Source organism: Hetaerina americana, unplaced genomic scaffold (genome assembly GCF_022747635.1).
Source record: "Hetaerina americana unplaced genomic scaffold, ioHetAmer1.1.p SCAF_7, whole genome shotgun sequence".
In the NCBI taxonomy this organism is placed as follows: domain Eukaryota; kingdom Metazoa; phylum Arthropoda; class Insecta; order Odonata; family Calopterygidae; genus Hetaerina; species Hetaerina americana.
The window spans coordinates 81,347,027-81,364,728 of NW_027287316.1; the positions used below are offsets into that span (position 1 = coordinate 81,347,027).

At 40.9% G+C, this 17,702-nt stretch overlaps 1 protein-coding gene across 1 annotated transcript in view; it reads right to left on the reverse strand.

Moving 5' to 3' along the window:
- The window catches only part of LOC139696364 (pleckstrin homology domain-containing family G member 5), a 218,337-nt gene that overhangs the window by 22,473 nt on the left and 178,162 nt on the right, over positions 1–17,702 (reverse strand). The window contains exons 5-11 of the mRNA XM_071595108.1: positions 16,321–16,400; positions 12,124–12,273; positions 11,162–11,315; positions 9,017–9,174; positions 6,849–7,106; positions 3,023–3,133; positions 1,077–1,226 (exon numbers count right to left, since the gene is read on the reverse strand). Of these exons, the coding sequence (XP_071451209.1) occupies positions 1,077–1,226; positions 3,023–3,133; positions 6,849–7,106; positions 9,017–9,174; positions 11,162–11,315; positions 12,124–12,273; positions 16,321–16,400 (1,061 nt within the window). The remainder of the gene's footprint in view (positions 1–1,076; positions 1,227–3,022; positions 3,134–6,848; positions 7,107–9,016; positions 9,175–11,161; positions 11,316–12,123; positions 12,274–16,320; positions 16,401–17,702) is intronic.

A 17,702-nucleotide genomic window follows, 5' to 3' on the forward strand; every position in this document is an offset into this window, starting at 1 on the left:
TTTATTCTTATTGGCGACGTCAAAAATAAAATTTTATGCTGCTCACAAGTGAAATATATGTGTTTCCTTGGCCACAGAAAACATAGTGTCATTGATGAAAAGAGAGGCTTAAAGTTGTTAAAGGGCAAAACGTACTCAAAGGACATCTTTACAATAATTATCGTTTTAATCCCGTCCTCGAATATTTTTGTGGTAAAAAAAATTACTTCTATCACAAAAGGAAAAAGTAACCATGGACAGATGGTAATAGTCAAGGTGCATTCGGAAAGTAATGCAATTAAATTTCTCACGCCGTTCCTATTGGTTGGAGTGGAATCAAACCACTTGGAGTTGGTGTGGTAAATGCTAAGCTTTGCCACCAAATTCAGTGATCTCCAAGCTGTAAAAGCGGCAGGACGTCAGTTATTTTAAACCTCTGCTTGCCGGCCATGTCACGAAAACAATAGAATCGACGATCGAGCAACGTTACTCGTGTGCTCATTTCTGTGCTAAACTAAAATACATCCGTTGAGGAGACTAACAAAATGATTCTTTAGGCTTACGGGGCTCTGCTCTGCCCTACTCACAAGTTAAAGGAGGTGGTTAAAGGCTTTTAATGAGGGCCGGGAAGAGGTTCACGACGAACAACGCTCTGGGCGGCCGTCAACGAGTAAAAACGTCAAAAATGTGGCTCATGTTCGACAATTGTTGGACTCTGACCGTCGATTGAGTATCAAGATGGCTGTCAATGAACTTTAATTGTCGTCTACTGTTGTCTAATGGCAGAGTTGCTGGAAAAAAATGAGTCGCGGCCCATGAACAGTACTTTGAAGAGTATTCAGTGTTTGTGCAAATCTGTTCAATAAATTATTTAAAAAAAATTAATTGCATTAAATTATGGGACGCATCCTGTATAAAGAGATAACCGAACAATAGAGTTAGTGGAAAAGTGAGGGGTAAATGGCTTTTATGTTAAACGAAACAAATGGTCGAATAAATGCATGAGAGGGTGGCTGGGCGAAAGGGCAAATCAACTCGTTAAGGAATGACCAAATGAATGAAAGGGCGCGCAATAAGGCCGCGTCCCCTGCGCTTACCATCTGGTCCAAGCATTCCACGTCAGCCGCGCACTCCGAGTGCCTCTGGATGGCCTTGAGAAGCAGCGAGTACTTGGTCAGTCGCTGCATGGGCTTAACCACGATGTCCTGAAGCCTCAACCGGTTGCATTCCTTCCTCGTCTCGCACCACTGCCAAAGGGCAAACACGAGGGCGTCAAAAACACAGGGGTGAGTCATTTGCATGAATTTTAACATGAAAGAATTTCCCCACACAGTGTAACCAAAAAGGCGAAGGCAGAAAACGAGCTTATTTTTGTAATTACCCGGGAATTATTTCGCAAAGCAAGAGTAAGTTACCAAATTCTTGCAATTCGCATGAATTTAATAATTTTAATACTGATGGCAAAAAAATGAGGAAAGTATATTTTGCAACCATTAGATTAACCTAGGTTACACTGAACACAAATATGAAAGATTAATGACATATTTAAGAAATTATTCAGTGAATTTTTCAATCGAATTTTAACTCTGAAAAGGTTAAACCAGGTACCAAAATGATAGATTTACTGACAAATACCCAGAACGTGGCCTTTGAATCGGTTTAAAGAAGTCCTAGACTTTCAATTCACGAAAATTAAACAGAAATACCGCAAAGTTTTTAAAACTATATCGTAAAATTAGTTTGGGTCCCTACGTCCCGCCTTCACCGGTGACTGAGAACGATTCTACAGCGAACTGGAATATTTTAATCCAAAAAAATGGCATAACTATTAACGTTTGGATTTTCCCGTGACACATAGAAGCTTACGCCCTGTTTAAGGAAGTGTTTTATGTTACCTACGAGACTTTAAATTTATTCAGTCAGTCAATGCGCGTTTGACGGAGCCTTTAAGGTGCACTTATAATTTAAAAAAATAAATAATAATTAGGTCCACTTGTAATTATTAAGTTTTTTGCTTGCACTCGGTTGAAGTAATTTTGGTTTGGTTTGCAAAAAAATATCCATCAAATAACGTCTAAATATACACCTCCGTGGGAGACTGTGGAAAATCTAACGATTCTAATTAGTTTTGCAATTGATCCTAGGAGCGTTTAGATTGATTTTCGACAGATCAAACCGCAGGGCTTCCAATAGGTAAGAGTAGAGCTCAACTACTATCAGCCCAAATATGGAGAGGTAAATTCACATATTAGTAGAGTGATACGAACAGGGGTAGGTCCTTATATCCTGTGTGCCGCCAACAGTTTCCCAGGAATATCTCATATACTCAAATAGTCGTATATTACACAGCTTGAGTAAATCTGGTAGTGTCAACACAGTTGTATTTATTAAGATTCCAACCCGGGACCCGTCTAGTCAGAAAACACCCGCTTTCCTCTCTGGAATCTCACACCCTATGAGTGATAATTCAAGCAATGGGATGTGAGAACGCTTAGAAACAGAGGTATTATTAATATGATTCATTATAAACTCAACTGAATCCCCAAAATAATTTGATGAAGTGATCGTAGTTAGAAATAAATTAAGGATTCGTGGGCAAGACTTCATCCTCAGAAGAGTTAAGAGTCAAACAGGAGACTATTCTCCCTCAGCCCTCGTGGAGTGAGGACGGGATCAGGGGACTTGAACTCTATACCTCTGTCTCGCTCTTCAATACAGCTAAACAGAAACCTAGTGCTTGTTCGACCCTACATGAGTACATAAGAAAGCATCAGTGCAGTGGAGCCCATCTTGATGCCAACCGATAAAATTGTGGAGAGGTACAAAGCTCATTTTTATCATGGATATGAGGAAATTTCTGTTAAGTAACGTCTGTATCTGTGAATACTTGTTCTCTCTGTGGGGATCTTTCTCATGTTCGAGTGACAAAAAACCGTGATGTTGTTCGGCTATCCCTGGAGGCGAGATTGAGTGAGTGGGGGAGGGTAGGTACGAGGACAGGGTGGAAGAAGGGCCAATTGCATTCATGCATTATTGAACTCACGGCGAGGTACGCGGTGAAGAGCTCGTTCTCGTGGATTTTCTCCCGGCAGTAGCGCTGGCATCGCGATTGGTCTCCGCAGTACTTCAGGTATGGCTGGAACATTTCACCAAACTATAATCCAAAAAGAAAATAAATTTCTGATCTTGATTTCTTCCAATTGTAAAGTCCCATCTCTACTACGAGGGAGGGGCCCAAAAATAACCGTTGGCATGATTTTTATAAAATACAGAATTTATATTTTTTCTAGTTAAAAACATTAATCATCTGCGGAGCACTATCCATTTACAATAATACATTCGTTCCACTTTTTCCCCTTTTTTTCACCTTTTGTGCACACTCGTCCTCTCGGCAGCGCCGCCTTTGATTCCCTTCTCACTACCGAGATGTCAGCAAAACTTTATGGTGAGAAAGCGATATTTTACCAAAAAATCACGCAAAAAATGATTGTGCGTACTGGAGCATTTTCATGGTGGAAGAAAGAATCCATCACTCCGCCAAAACCATTTCAACCAAAACCACGCTCGCGCAACCGGCTCCAAACCCTCAGATAGAAGACTTCGTTCGCCGTTTGATGCCCAGGGAGACATGCTCAAGAGTGAACATTGCCGCGAGCGTCGAAACAAATAAAATTACAACGGTCGATTTGCCTTGCCGGGCCGGGCGAGGGGAGTTAACTTGAACTTCTACTGCGATGACGGCTGCGGCAGAAGTTCAAGCAGCAGCAGTTCTAGAAGTTCTCCGGGTCTTAAACATAGCACCACAATTCATCCCCGGTGATGATTCAATCAAATACGTTCTCTTCCGCTTCCAAACGACCCAATAACTGCCGGCAAGTGGCTGCAGGAGCCGCTTTGGGATCAGGTCAATCTTGAATTCCACTATTTCACGTTATATTGACCTAACTAGTTTTGGTCCGCCCCTAAAATTACTCCTTATTTGGATATCTTTTTGCCAGGTTCACCAACTCATACTCTCATAACATCTAAGCTTAAAAAAATGAGAAGGACTATCAAATGTGCTCACCAAAATAATTTGAACGTAACCCTGAACGCACTAACAAAAGAGGCCTCATCTTCAGATTTATATCTTTCTTGCTATCTCGATCACAATTAGGAGGCATTGTTATACAGTTTTCTCCCGCCATAAGACACTAGGAACAATCCTCTAGAATAGTTATCTACAGGGTTCGTCCGGAAAATAAGTGTACTGACTCCTGGGTTGGGCTCCAGGCGCGCCCAACACCGCTCTGACGGGCTGTGATTGGAGGGGGGTATGTTGGCAAGCGACGCTGAAAAAGGCAGTCGGCTCTGAGCTGTGGTGTAGTGAGGAGCTCTGTTAACGCGAACCTCCACGCTCGACCCACGTCACGGAACGCGATGCCGAAGTTTTTGGAGCGGCGTTATTCCATCAAATTTGCGGTAAAGCTTGGGAAATCGTCTACCGAAACTGTCGGTATGATTAACCAGGCTTACGGGGAGTCAGCCATGTCCAGAAACATGATCTTTCGGTGACACAAGATGTTCGTGGAGGGCAGAGAAGAGGTCGACGACGAGTATTCGAGAGGTTCCCGATGATGCCTTCGCGGGAGCGTTCCAGGAATGGGAACGCCGCTGGAACAAGTGTATCGACTCACAAGGGTCCTATTTTGAGGAATATTAGCTTAAGATATGTAAAAGTGTAATACATTTTTTTTCCTGAGCTCAGTACACTTATTTTCCGGACGAACCCTGTAAGAGTTATTTTTGGCTATGTTTGGCTACTTTCCTGTGTATTGAATTTAGCATTTCTGGACTTAATTAATACAAGGTATTGAGTGTTTATGGCTTTAGATTTGGAATAATAAGATGAGCACATGGCGTGAGTGCGACATTTATTTTTTTCCTGCTCTCTAAGAAAGACTAAATATTTAAACATTTTCTATATCAAATTAGAATTTTTACTCGTTTTTTTGTTTGCTGAGTAATAATAAAAAAATAAGCACTGAAATAATTACGTTCGTTTTAATTATTAAGCCGGCTTGAGTCATCGAGAAACTTCTATTTTAATTCCTCATTTGCCATTGAGAATTTCATTTCAGAAGTCTCCAGAATCAATGGCTTACCAACGAAGAAGACGACTATGGGTGCCAAATAATAAGGAAAAAGTAATGGAGCAGATAAATATGGGTAGGCACTCAGAATATAACTTACGCAATTGCAATATTTTGCATGGGGAGAATTTGTGGATATTGCAATAAATTAAAAGGAATTAAACACTATCATCATTATAATAAAAGTTTAAAAAATCTGTTCAAGTTTTACTTAAGCTAAAGCGATGCAATTTATTATAATAATGACTTTTCTTGTACGACAAAAAATTTTCACCGAAAAAACTAATCTCCGTTTTCCATTTTTTAATTCACTTGGCAGCGTGGTGACTTCAACGAACGCAGTGATGCCTAACCTTATAGCACGTAAACCAGATTGCATGAGATATTAATCAAGTCCGACTGTGCCCCCTTGAAATTTCTCTTTTGTTCTGCGATGAAACTCATCAAATTATTCCTCTCGCCACGATATGCAGAAGAGCGGATCGGGTTGGTGCGGTGACTAACGCATTGTCTTATAGCTTCCGGGTTCGAATCCTGGAGACGGCAGATCTCTTTTAGTTATATCCTGATTCCTACCTGAAGTGCTTTGCAGAGAGAGAGCTCTTTGAGTGAGTACGCCGTCCGTCGGATGGGACGTTAAACCGCGGACCCCTTGGCACGTTTATTTAGGAGCAGACTAATGCCGACGCCGAGCTTCCCTCCGCCCTTCCTCCTTTCCCATGCAGTCATACTGGCGCAGATGACCTCAGACGCCGGTCGCCTTACTTAACCACTACTACTAGTACTACTTCCATGAAAAGCAGTATATTCCGGAAGATTGAAGGAGTGAAATGCAAGTTCTGAGAGGTTTCCCTAGAACATAAGATTCAAACCACCAATAGGAGCCGAGCAAATATTTCGGAGGTATGTTTTGGGGAAGCATTTTTCATTGGCTTTTTAGAGGTTTACATCGGTATTAGAATGACAATCCCGGCAAAATACAGAGGTTAATGCTTGAAGCGAGCCATAAGACCTGAAGATGTAGATGATGATTCAATAACCGCGTCTTGTCAGGCTGAGCATACTGGATAATGGATCGGAGGAATTGAAATATAATTTTTAATTTCTGCAACATCCTTCCGGCGTGTTACCATTTATTTAGCACTTGAAAAACGCCATACTTGCCAGTGCGAAAGAAGTTGTTCATTAGTCTCTTTCACGAGAGATAAAAAGCATATCGGAGTTTATTTTATAATCAGCGATTTAAAATTAACACCACCAGTTTCAGGATTCGAGATCACCTTTTTATATCATAAACATATGTTTGTCTAATTTTTTTACTTTTTAGGATTGTATGAAATTTTAATGTTATATGTTTTACCTTGTTGAAGTCAAATTGGAATTTAAAAATACAACCAACGGAAACCTTAGCCCAAAGAGCGACATTAGTTCTACCACGAAGGGATTCACGTGACTATTGGGAGCTCCTTTATATTTTGCTCACTACGATCGACTATCGACCGGGCTATCGTATTGATTGATGATCATTGACTTAATATCGAAAAACGTTCCAGAAAGTTTTGTGATTATGTTGACAATCATTACATTGGTCAATGGATGATGACAGAGCACTGATATTACATTGTTATCCTCTTCATATATTAAATGATTAGGCAGCTAAAAACTCAAATAGCACTTAAAACAAATGACGTACCATTGTACGTCGGTCAGCGGAGACCACTCCTTCCCCGCGCATACCTTGAGAAATCCCTCGCGCATGGCCTTGGGGTCGAGGATGCAAGGCGGCGGGGAGCCGTTGCAGGGCATGGCGTGGTGGTGCTGCTGCATCGTGGAGGACCGCGCCCTCGCCTCCCGCACCATCGGGAGCAGGTGCCGCCGCCAGAAGGCCAGGTTGGCCGCGTGGATCTCCCGGATGTTGCTGAAGAGGGACTCCGTGTCCACCTCGGTGAGAATGTTGGTGGAGGACTGCAGGCTCAGCAGGCAGGCCAGGAACAGCTGGATGTGACGCCGGCGAGGAAGAAATTGGTATAAGCGAGGTCCAGCACGAAGATTAATATTATTTCAATGCAACAATTTCAGAGTGTAAAAATCACTCTTTTACACTCTGAAATTGTTGCATTGAAATGCACATTAGCGGATGACTCCGTTAAAAGTTACTGTTGCGGCATCTCCCGCAGTTTCTTTGGAATTTGTCAAAGTGAAAACACCATAAGTGTTTAAAGTTGGCTTTAACCTCGTGGACTGTGGCGCCTCGCGCACGACTACGAATGCCTGTGACATTGCATGTACGGTATTTCGTCACAACATCTTGTTCCTTTAAAAGCCCCAAAAATTTCAGAGTTTAAGAGGACGCCTCGGTAGCTTAAGTGGCTAAAGCACTCGACCGGATATTGAGGGATCTGGGTTCGAATCCCAGTCAAGGTGAATGATTTTTACACTCTGAAATCGTTGCATTGAAATGCACATTAGCGGATGACTCCGTTAAAAGTTACTGTTGCGGCATCTCCCGCAGTTTCTTTGGAATTTAATTAATATTATTGCTTGACCATACCAGTGTCCGGCATCGTCTTCTACATGCCACACCGCAAATCGTCACGGGATGGCAGTGGGGAGGTCACCAGCCTATAGGGTAATATGGTGGTTGACGACATTCCATATCATTTTAATTTTTGAGAATTTAGAATAATAATAACGGATTTTTCCTACTCTTGTGTGTGATTTTAACGGAGATAACCAGGTGTTGAGTGGGGAAAAACACGAAATTATCGAAAAATGAATGAAAGAAAATGGAAAAAAAACAAAATGGGAGGAATCTTGAGTTATTAAAATATCATCATCGTGAACCCGGAGTGGGCTGAAGAATTGGAAAACACGATTTTAAAGGTGACTTTGAAACTTATGCCCACACAAAAATGTCGGTGTATCATGGTGGATAGAGAAACTTGGAAAAATCAAAATGACGGCTTAAAACTAATGCCCTCCATCAACCCAACCCACGCACTGTGCGGGAGGTCCATAATACTTGTAGCTAAGCACCCATTTGTAGCTTTCCAGGTGATGTAGGTAAACCTTCGGCAAGGGAAAATAATCTATATTTCTACCTTTAAGCTTGTGAGTGATTTGAGTCTTTTAGTGGGATAAAATTATGCCGAAAATACCCTGCACGCGAGTCAAATATTGATAATTTCGCGCAAGGCATGCAAGGTGAACCGTAGGCAACCGCACTCCGCAACCGCAGTTACTGTTTCGGCATCTCCCGCAGTTTCTTTGGAAATCAGGGAGAAGGTGTTGCCTCATGATTGTGGCCATATATCTTTGCTATCAGGTGTGTATAATACGAGCGCGATTTGACAACCATGGTAAGACATATCTCGGAAGGGCATGGTAACCAACAAAGATAGCAATAAAATCAGGAAAATGATGCTCGATTATTTCTTAAATTTGGAGAAAAATAACTGGAGAAGTAGACGTCACAAAGGGGTTTGGTATGTGCCTGTTGGTGGTTTCTTTAACAAACAGTAAACAATGAGTTTAAAAAATACAAATAATACTGGAATTTTTAACAGAAATACCGTACTAAACGTTTCTTTATGGGTTGACTCCAAATATTTTCCGAAGCGTTTGCCCCTGCGACATTTAGAGACCATAAAAAGGGTACATGTATTCTGAAACGTAGGACTACTTGAACTAACCCAATGCCGTCAATCACCAAATATCCTAATAGAGTGACCTAAAACCCACTTCCATACCCACTCCCGTGGCGTCTTGTAGGGTTAGATGTTGGTGCTGATATGTTTATTGTCGAGGGAAACGCGGCGTGGCGTGATTGGATGCAGAGTGGGAGGGCCTCTGGCCCCTTAAGGGTCGAAGTAAAGATCTTTCGTCTACATTAGATGATTACTCACGTCGGTGACGACCTTGAGAGTTCGAATGTAGGCAGCCTCAGTGGTCAGCAGCTCCCAGATGGCCGTCTGTCGCTGGGTTTCCCTCTCAGTTAGCTGAGCGGCGCATGCGTCCCCACCGGTCACCTCGCGCCAATCGTCCTCCAGGTAAAGCAGCGCCTCTAAACGCCCGGAACGAGAAACACAAAATATTACTCGCCGAGCACCATATAGCCTATTCCCGAATGGGATGCACTTCGAAAACGGGTTGGCCACCTTGACCAGGGCGGTTCACGGCAAGTTCAACTCACGCACTTCGACGATATACACGAGTTTCATCATGCATCGGGACACTCAGTGGATATGAACGAGGAACGGTGTTCTCCATGTTTAAGTCCCTTTCACGCGGTCAAGTTTTCCCCCAAATTGTGTTTAAGAAATCTCAACCGAGAGACTTTAATGCAACTGACAACATGATCTCGGCCATTTTCAACTCGTATTGCCAAGAGCGGTTTATTTTCCTAACGCATTTTACGTCAGTGAAATAACATCGGAAAAGAAAATATTTGTTCTTCCAAATATATTTTATTATTCACGACCTTGCTTTCGACTTGCAAAGTTATCATCGGGTGAAGCATAGAGGACACACAGCTTTATATAGTAGACAGAGAAGAGGAGGGGGGAGGTGTTGGTGAAGTGGGAGGAGGGGAAAGAGAAGCGAAAATGGTATGAGGGGGAGGGGGCGGTTGGGTATGCCATCAGGGAGAGGAGAGGGGCTGTGGAACCGAGGGAGGTCTAGGAGGGAGGAGCGGGAGGAACAAATCAGGTCATTAACCAATTAACCCTTATAATGAGGGTTCTTGGAAATTTCCAAACGTTCCAAGGCATCTAATCTAACCCTTTCTTCTCTAAATGTAGAATCTCAGGAACAAAGCAACTGGAGCAGCCCCAGCATATAGCATTACTGATGCTTTTTCAGCAATAGACTCCCTGCGAAAAGGTAAGAAAATGGACCAAAACACTAAAAAGTGTATAAAATGGCAAATTTGGCAGAGGGAAAATGGCAATAAGTTACGCTGGAGTATATAAAGCTACGTATCTTCTGTACTTCATCTGATTATGACTTTGTAAGTCGAAATCTAGGTCGTGTATAATAAAATATGTGTGGTGGAACAAATTATTTTCTTTTCCGATAAGAATCACTTCCACAAAGTGACGCCTCAAACCATTCTATCCATGAAAATGGTAATAATATATCCATTAATTATTGCTTGTAATGCAATTGTACTGCTTAAGCATAAATTATGGACAAACTTTACATTCATTTAAACAATCAGGTCATAATTAATTCAAAATAGACACACAAAAAGAAGCGGAATGATTACGCAGGAAATAAAAGGGTCCGGTGCCATTCGCCCTGGAGACTATCTAATTAAGTTGGCTTGTGTACAGATGTATTGTGAGTACGGTGACAGATATTAATGTTTAATAAACTGGAAGGTAAACTGGAAATTAATGATTCTCTCTATATGTGGAAATGGCAAAGAATATCTAAATTATATTTGGTATTAGGGGTCCGAGATGTTTGTTTTTTTTTGAGGGAGGAAACAAACACACAAAGTGTGTTCACGATTAGGAATTTTTGACATGAAGTTTTAGTTTGCGTTTAATCATTCGTTGAAATGGTGAAGTTTTTTCAAATCGAGTAAGGGTCCTTGTTCACATGTAATGAAATGTAATTTTCTTAATATCTTGAGTTGATTGAGATTATACCATAACATGAATCACGTGGCGATTTTGTTGGAGAGTTTGGCCTTGTGCAAGGGCCTGTGCCACGTTTTGGTGCACCCTGTGCTGCAGTTAATGACAGGGAATAATCAAATATCCTGAAAAAGTATTCAAAGTTTAGCCAAGTCGGTCGGGCAACTCTCCCATCTTATGGTTAACTGAGGAGGAAAATATAAACCCGAATCTTCTCTGCAAACAAAAAAGATTGATTGAAGTACATCGAATTGTCATTGTTTTGCACTGTATGAAGTCATTTCGAATAGATTCATGTTCTAGACAGTCTAAAAGAAGGCGCATCAAGTCAATAACACCGAAGACACGAATCCTGTCCGGTTGGTCACTTGACTTTCTCCACTCGAGTGACCCCTGTGTGACCCTCACCCTCACTGTCCAGGTCCGACCCATGATCGGCGTTCTCCTCGTCCGGTGAAACCCTGGACGAAGATGACCCGTCGACCTCACTTCGGAAGGTCATCGGGATGCCGTTCTTACTGTAGTTGTCCAAGGTCTCCGCTAGGGTGCCCATTCTCGTGTCCTACGGAGGAGGAGATAGGGAAAGAAATAATTTAAATTATGATCATCCACGTTTTCGTCTTTTTCTTGCCCGATTCTTTCACAAGTAATCAGTGGCAATGACCGTACAATAATAGCAAGTTCTTGACCACGATAATTATTTTAAGAAGAAGTCTCAAGAAATAGAGTACTTTTTGACTATTACCCAAATTTACTACTAAATTAACTCCGCTACTTGTGACTAGAGCCATTTTTGTATATCCTTCTTTGTCTTACCATCACCCGTGAGCGTAAAACCCTTGCATCTACTGAGAAGTGCATTAAAAATTATTATTTCAAAATTCAAACAAATAATAAAATGCCTTCGTTATAGAACGACTCTATAAAATGAGTACAATGAATCAATTTTCTCGTGACTTCAGACTTGAGGATCGTAGTGCATGTTTCTCTCGTTTTGCTTTCCGTCGCACAGCCTTCAGTACTTAAATTATGATTTGTTTATAGCAACATAATAAAGATATTCTACCCACACTAGCAATAATTGCTGACTTCCTTGAGACAATATGAAGGAGAATCAAATTTTTTTGGTCACTTAGTTTAAATTACGACCATTCCAGAACCATCAGCGGATTTGTGAGTACGTGGACACGGACAAAGGTGACAGTTTCTCCAGAAGACTTCGTGATATTCAAAAACAAATTCACCTTGCTCACGTGAACCACTTCCATCCGGATACTCAAAGTGGTAGACTTCATATCCCTTGCCTGTTAGCATGAAAACGTTTCGCCCGAAAGTCAGCTAGATTTCATCAAGTGACGTCGCATACGTGCCTTGTTGTTCCCGAAGATGGCGCTCCACCGCTGCCTGGACGAGCCCTTGGACGACGTGCCCTTGGCTTCCGAGGGTCCCTCCGACGATGCGTAATTGGGGTCTTCCGTGCTGGCGCTGAAGAACTTCCCGGATTTGTAGCTCTTGCAACTCTTCAGCGAAAGAGGAAAAAGAGGGAAGTCAGAGGGGAGACAAATGGACATGGGGGGTGGGGGGGGGGGGGACATCATCCACGTGACCGCAATCCCAGTAAGAAGAGCCTTTGACCTCATGCAGTCATTTTAAATTGCCTGGAAGGGAGACTAAATGAGACTCATCGGTGACAATTGTGCTTTAAGATTCATCTTGAGTTCATTCAGAAATATGAACAGAAAAAGGAAAAAAATTTGGAATAAAAGAAACCTGTAAATTGGTTTAAAAAGTGAGTTGCAATATTTATTTCTTAATTTAAACGTAAGTTAGGACTTACTGAGATAATGCTCATGGAATTATTTATTTAAAATCATGCTCTCAGTAATCCATGAGTTCATAACAGATAAGCATGTAAAAGAGATCACGGAAAGTAGATGGTAAGAAATTGAAGTTAGAAAATCCTGAAGATGTCTTAACTTAATGTCATTCCCAAACGAAAGGAACACACTCAAAAGTTCCTCTAGTGATTAAAGTTATGACTTTAATGTGATAATTAAAATTTTAGGTCATCACCACGTAGTTCCAATAGTAATTATAGAACTCAATCAAATTCGTTTCAGGCAATGCCGCGGAACTCTAGAATGAATAGCTAAATCATGAGGAGGATCTCAAACAGTAGGTTTAGATAAGGAAAAATTAGTGAGATTTCCTGAAGGACAATCCAAATCATACAGCTCGTTTGCAATATTTTGTGCTCGGAGAAAATAATGTTTCTGTGGACGCGATATTTCTGGAATTAAAAAAATGCTTCTGAGGAAGTGCCTTGTGGCGACCTGCGAACAAAAGAAACCCCCAGAGAATTCATAAAAATAACAAATGCTGCAAAAGAAATTTTTTGAGCGATCGATAATGAAACGGTTATAATAGTTTGTACAAACTTTAATACAGTTGAAGGTTTATCCAAAGGTCATACAAGGTCACAGGATGGTCACGCAGGGCATTCACGAAGGACGTATCACTTGTCCTCATGAGATAAAAGTCAATACTTTTAATATCAAATTCTTTACCAAACGAGAATATGGGAAACACGTAGCCAGTAGAATAAAATGTAATGCATGTAGATATTATGAAGTGGAATATTCTGTGAGTGCATAGGAAGAGGCATAAAAGGAAATGATTGCAACTAAAGACGAGGAAGCTCGTAAGAGACAATAATGATTTCTGCATTTAGAATACGAATTAATGAAAAAGTGTTAGGAAATGAAGTGAAACAAATTTGACAGGCAGAAGGGGAAGAAATGCTGATTGATTTGAATGGAATAATAATTAACTATGGAAAAGGTAAGAAGGACAACAAAATATGACATATTTAGTAGAATGTTGATATGTGAGAGCGAGTTACTTCATTTTCGCCTGTACCCTTTTCCTACGTATGCTTACGATCTTAAGTTGTGCAAAGCTATTGGCTGAGACCAGTAATTACCGCTTTGTAAGAAGGGAGGTAGGGAGGTAATATGGCTCATAAGTTTCACGAAAGAGTTTGTCAATTTTAAAGCACGAAGGAAGAATCAAAGACTTTGCGTTTCCACTGGTAAGAATTCATTACTGTCGAGCAGTTTTGCTACACTGCAGAATCACCTGGACCCTTCATCATCTGGAATCATCTTGTAGAGAGTCAAGATGATGCCTAAGTGTAGGGAAACTACTCGAAAGTAATAAATTCTTACCTGTGGAAACGCGAAGTCTTTGATTTTCCCTTCGTGCTTAACAAATGGATTTCCTCAAAGCGTTGGCCTAAAGTATCTCTCCAAAAGTTAGCCAATTGACTATAGCGAGAATGTGCTAGTCAAAGTGTTGATTGAAAGTGTATGCCTATGAAAATGAGCAAAATCTGCATGCACTTTATTAACTACTTGAGAAATGTACTGAAGAAATTTAATATTAAATTTTGGCGAATTGGAGAACACATATAGTATGATTGAGTAAAGAGAGAATAGTTTTGGAAAAATGTGGGGTAAATGAGCAGAATTGTAGGAAAAGATAAAAGCGATGCAAGAAAATAGCGCGGCGTGGTCAGGAATGTATAAATCTATTTGAGTACAGGTTTTCAATTAAGCACGGCGTGTGAAACAAGGGTAAGTTGAGACAAAATGGCTGTTCAGTGTTTTTTTATAAATGAACATGTGAAGGATGGTTGCATGAATCAGGCAGGTGTAACAACTGAAGATGTAAATGTACCTCATCTTCTCTACATATATGGTAGGATATTCTTGACAGGAAGCCGAACAGGTCTAGAAGAATGACCCAGATATCTCAGTGAACGTGACGATAAGATTTCAATGAAGGTTAAATTGTGTCAATCCTTGTTAATAAGGACGATGAATGCATTGCGATTGCATGCGACGAAATAACCAAACAAGGGGATTGATTACTTTGCATTACATTGACAAATTACTTGCAAAATATGGCAACACAAATGACGATGACATAAAAAATGGGCGTTTTCATGCCGGCAGGAATTCTATTGACAGTATGTGGATTGTATTACACGATGAACGTTTGCGTAAGGTATTAAAAATGGCAGTGTATATTATAGTGCTCTCCTCCTTAAATATTATTCTACAGATGTAATTGCGATTGTCAGTTTATAAGCATACCATGCTGTGCAAATGCTTGAGGTAGATGCAAACTATTTGTGGCAAATAAGAAATATAAGTTGAGAGATGAGTGGGTCATGAAAGAAAGTTGATTAGTTGCCCCAGTTGGGGACGGGCAATGGAGAGTGGTTCGCTGTTGTGGTCAAGTGGAGAGGGAGGATGAATGAGAGTAGGAAACAGAACAGATGGAATGGTATAAGTATACTCGTATAAGAAGAGGAGCGGATGATCGCAAGGAGTTAGATTGGAAATCAGTGAAAGGAAGTGGTGGAGAGGGCTAGTCACGTGGGTGCATCTCGAGTCACGAAGGGACTCTCAGCGCAGAGAATAATAGAGTAATAGAGATCAAATAGGAACAGAAGGACAAGAGGACTGTGAACGAAGTGGTGAAAAAATTCATATTGAACGATGTGCTCATGTGTAATAGAAACGGAAAAAAGTATCCTGAGGCAATGCTTGTATGAAATGAACGTAGGGAATTAGTAACATGAAGTAAGTTTATTTATTTTTATGAAAGCGTTCATTGGTCCTCATTCATTCATTCCTCCCCAGGGAGAAATGGTATGAAAAGTCTATATGTATGTCCGCTCGCTGAGAGAACCGAAAGCTATATCAGAGTTCCAGAAGTGGAAAAAACGCTGGCATCAGTGTGTAATATCGAATTGGGGACTACTACTTCGAAGGGAATAAAACTGATACAGACGAATAAAATTAAATTCTTTCCAAATCACTCAAATTCACGATATTTATTGGACGATCCTCGTAAAACTAATGAATTTTGGTGCTCAAAAAATGTGTAAGAACGACGTTTGCCACGAGTACTCGTGCTATTTGTATTTTGGGTCCTTCAGAATTGGACTGACAGCTCTTTAGAACATACTGTTGCACAGCGAACGTCATTCGCCACTCAATGATACCATAAATACTATATCCACAGCTGGATTGTATTGGTGTTCTCGATGGTCATTCTGATGAAATATGGAAAAATATAATCAAGATCAGATAGGCGATTATGTACTCTCTGCACATGATAATAGCAACTCTCAGAAATGAACCTCGAATGTCCTTGCTAGTGCAAAACTCTGAGGTGTAATACTCAAATCAATCAATAAGTTTAGCACATGTCTTTGTGATGCGCACATACGAAGTGTGCTGACGTCGACGCGATGATGCAGCTTTGGAAAAGCGGTTTCAGAGAAATTGATGATGAGACTGAAACAGTCCACGGCGTTTGCAGGTATCTAATGTTTTTTTAATCATTCGGAACGATCACAGATCACTGTTAAATATATAATAAGAGCATTCAATCTCATTGGGAGTCATTAATCTGCAAAGCAAAAAGTCTAGCTGAAATCTTTTCCTTAGACGTCTTCATCTCCCTCCGTATGTTCATTTGCCAAGGTCACTCACCCCGGAGGTCTTCCTAGAATGACTTTGGGAGCCAGACGATGACCCCTTGAAGGACCGCGAGGGACTCCTCTCCTCCTTGGCTGCCAACATGCAAAAAACAAAGAGACACGGTTGTTATCATTTATATTTCTATGGTGTCGAAGGAAGGAACTGTCACAAACCCAGGCCGCACTTCACTCCACGAGTCAATAGCGTTTCTTTGTCATCCAAAGGACAACAGCGATTCGCCAAATCGCCATTGCGGTCATCTCAACTATTTAAGAAGCAAGAAAGCAACTAATGTGATATGTCCGATTAAAAATTGTTGAAAGCCGAACTAATCGATTTAAGATTGTTGAAAATGTTGCCATTTAATATTTAAATGAATTTAATGTCAAATGAGATCCGACGTCTCGTTGATATTAATCACTCCGAATTCAAAACGCCAAACCTCATTGTTGCTTTCCACCTTTATCGTGAGTGTAATATTATATTTTTGATTTCATAGGATCTCTTGTTTGTCCAGGCAACATTTTGACGCCATTTCTGGTTGGTATTGAACGGACATCAGGATTGGGAACGCCGAGATGCGGCCCGAGTGATCCTGCGCTCCAGATGCCGTTGCCATGGTTCATCTGCTAACGACCAATCGGGAAACTAACTAGCTGTACATTGCCTGCGCACAACTCGACAGTGCCACGTCATTGACAAGGTCATTGACCCGTCAGGTCTGAGATTTCGTCGTTGTAGAGTGCCATTCATATGCCATCTAACATCTACACAATACCCCAAGAGCAGCCGCGAGGGCGTATAGCGGAGGGTGTTAGAGCACCAGTCATACATACCGGAATATTAGTTCATGCATGCATTTGAATCAAACGAACCGTTTGCGCACTAGCATGTCCAATTAAATCATAGAATGATTGTTGCGACTGACCCATTCATTAAATTTCAGTCTTCTAATTGATTAAATATTTTAAAGGCTCTTTGGTCCGATTTTGTTATGATTGAGTATCGTGCGGGGGAGGAACGAGTACTTTAAAATTTGTTCATGATGGCGTATTTCTTCTCTTCTATTTTATTCCGGTGGTCGAATCTAACAGTACAATTCGATGCCATCTGTGCCGCAGGAAAAAATTCAGTGCCCTGTGCTTTTCTTAAAGTCTTAAAAATTACATGCTCTCTTGAAGGAAATAAAAGGCTACTAGGCTAAACCATACAGCACACCCGTAATTCTTACGAGCATATTGCAATGACTTTTATCCAACCTATCAGATTTCCTCTGAACCTTATCTACTTTTTTATTAATGTTTTCTCCCATGGACCCCAGATGCTGGCCAAGTATTTCAAATGTAACCCAACTAAAGCAAACCTAAGTTAACCAAAGAGTTTTCTCTCACAAG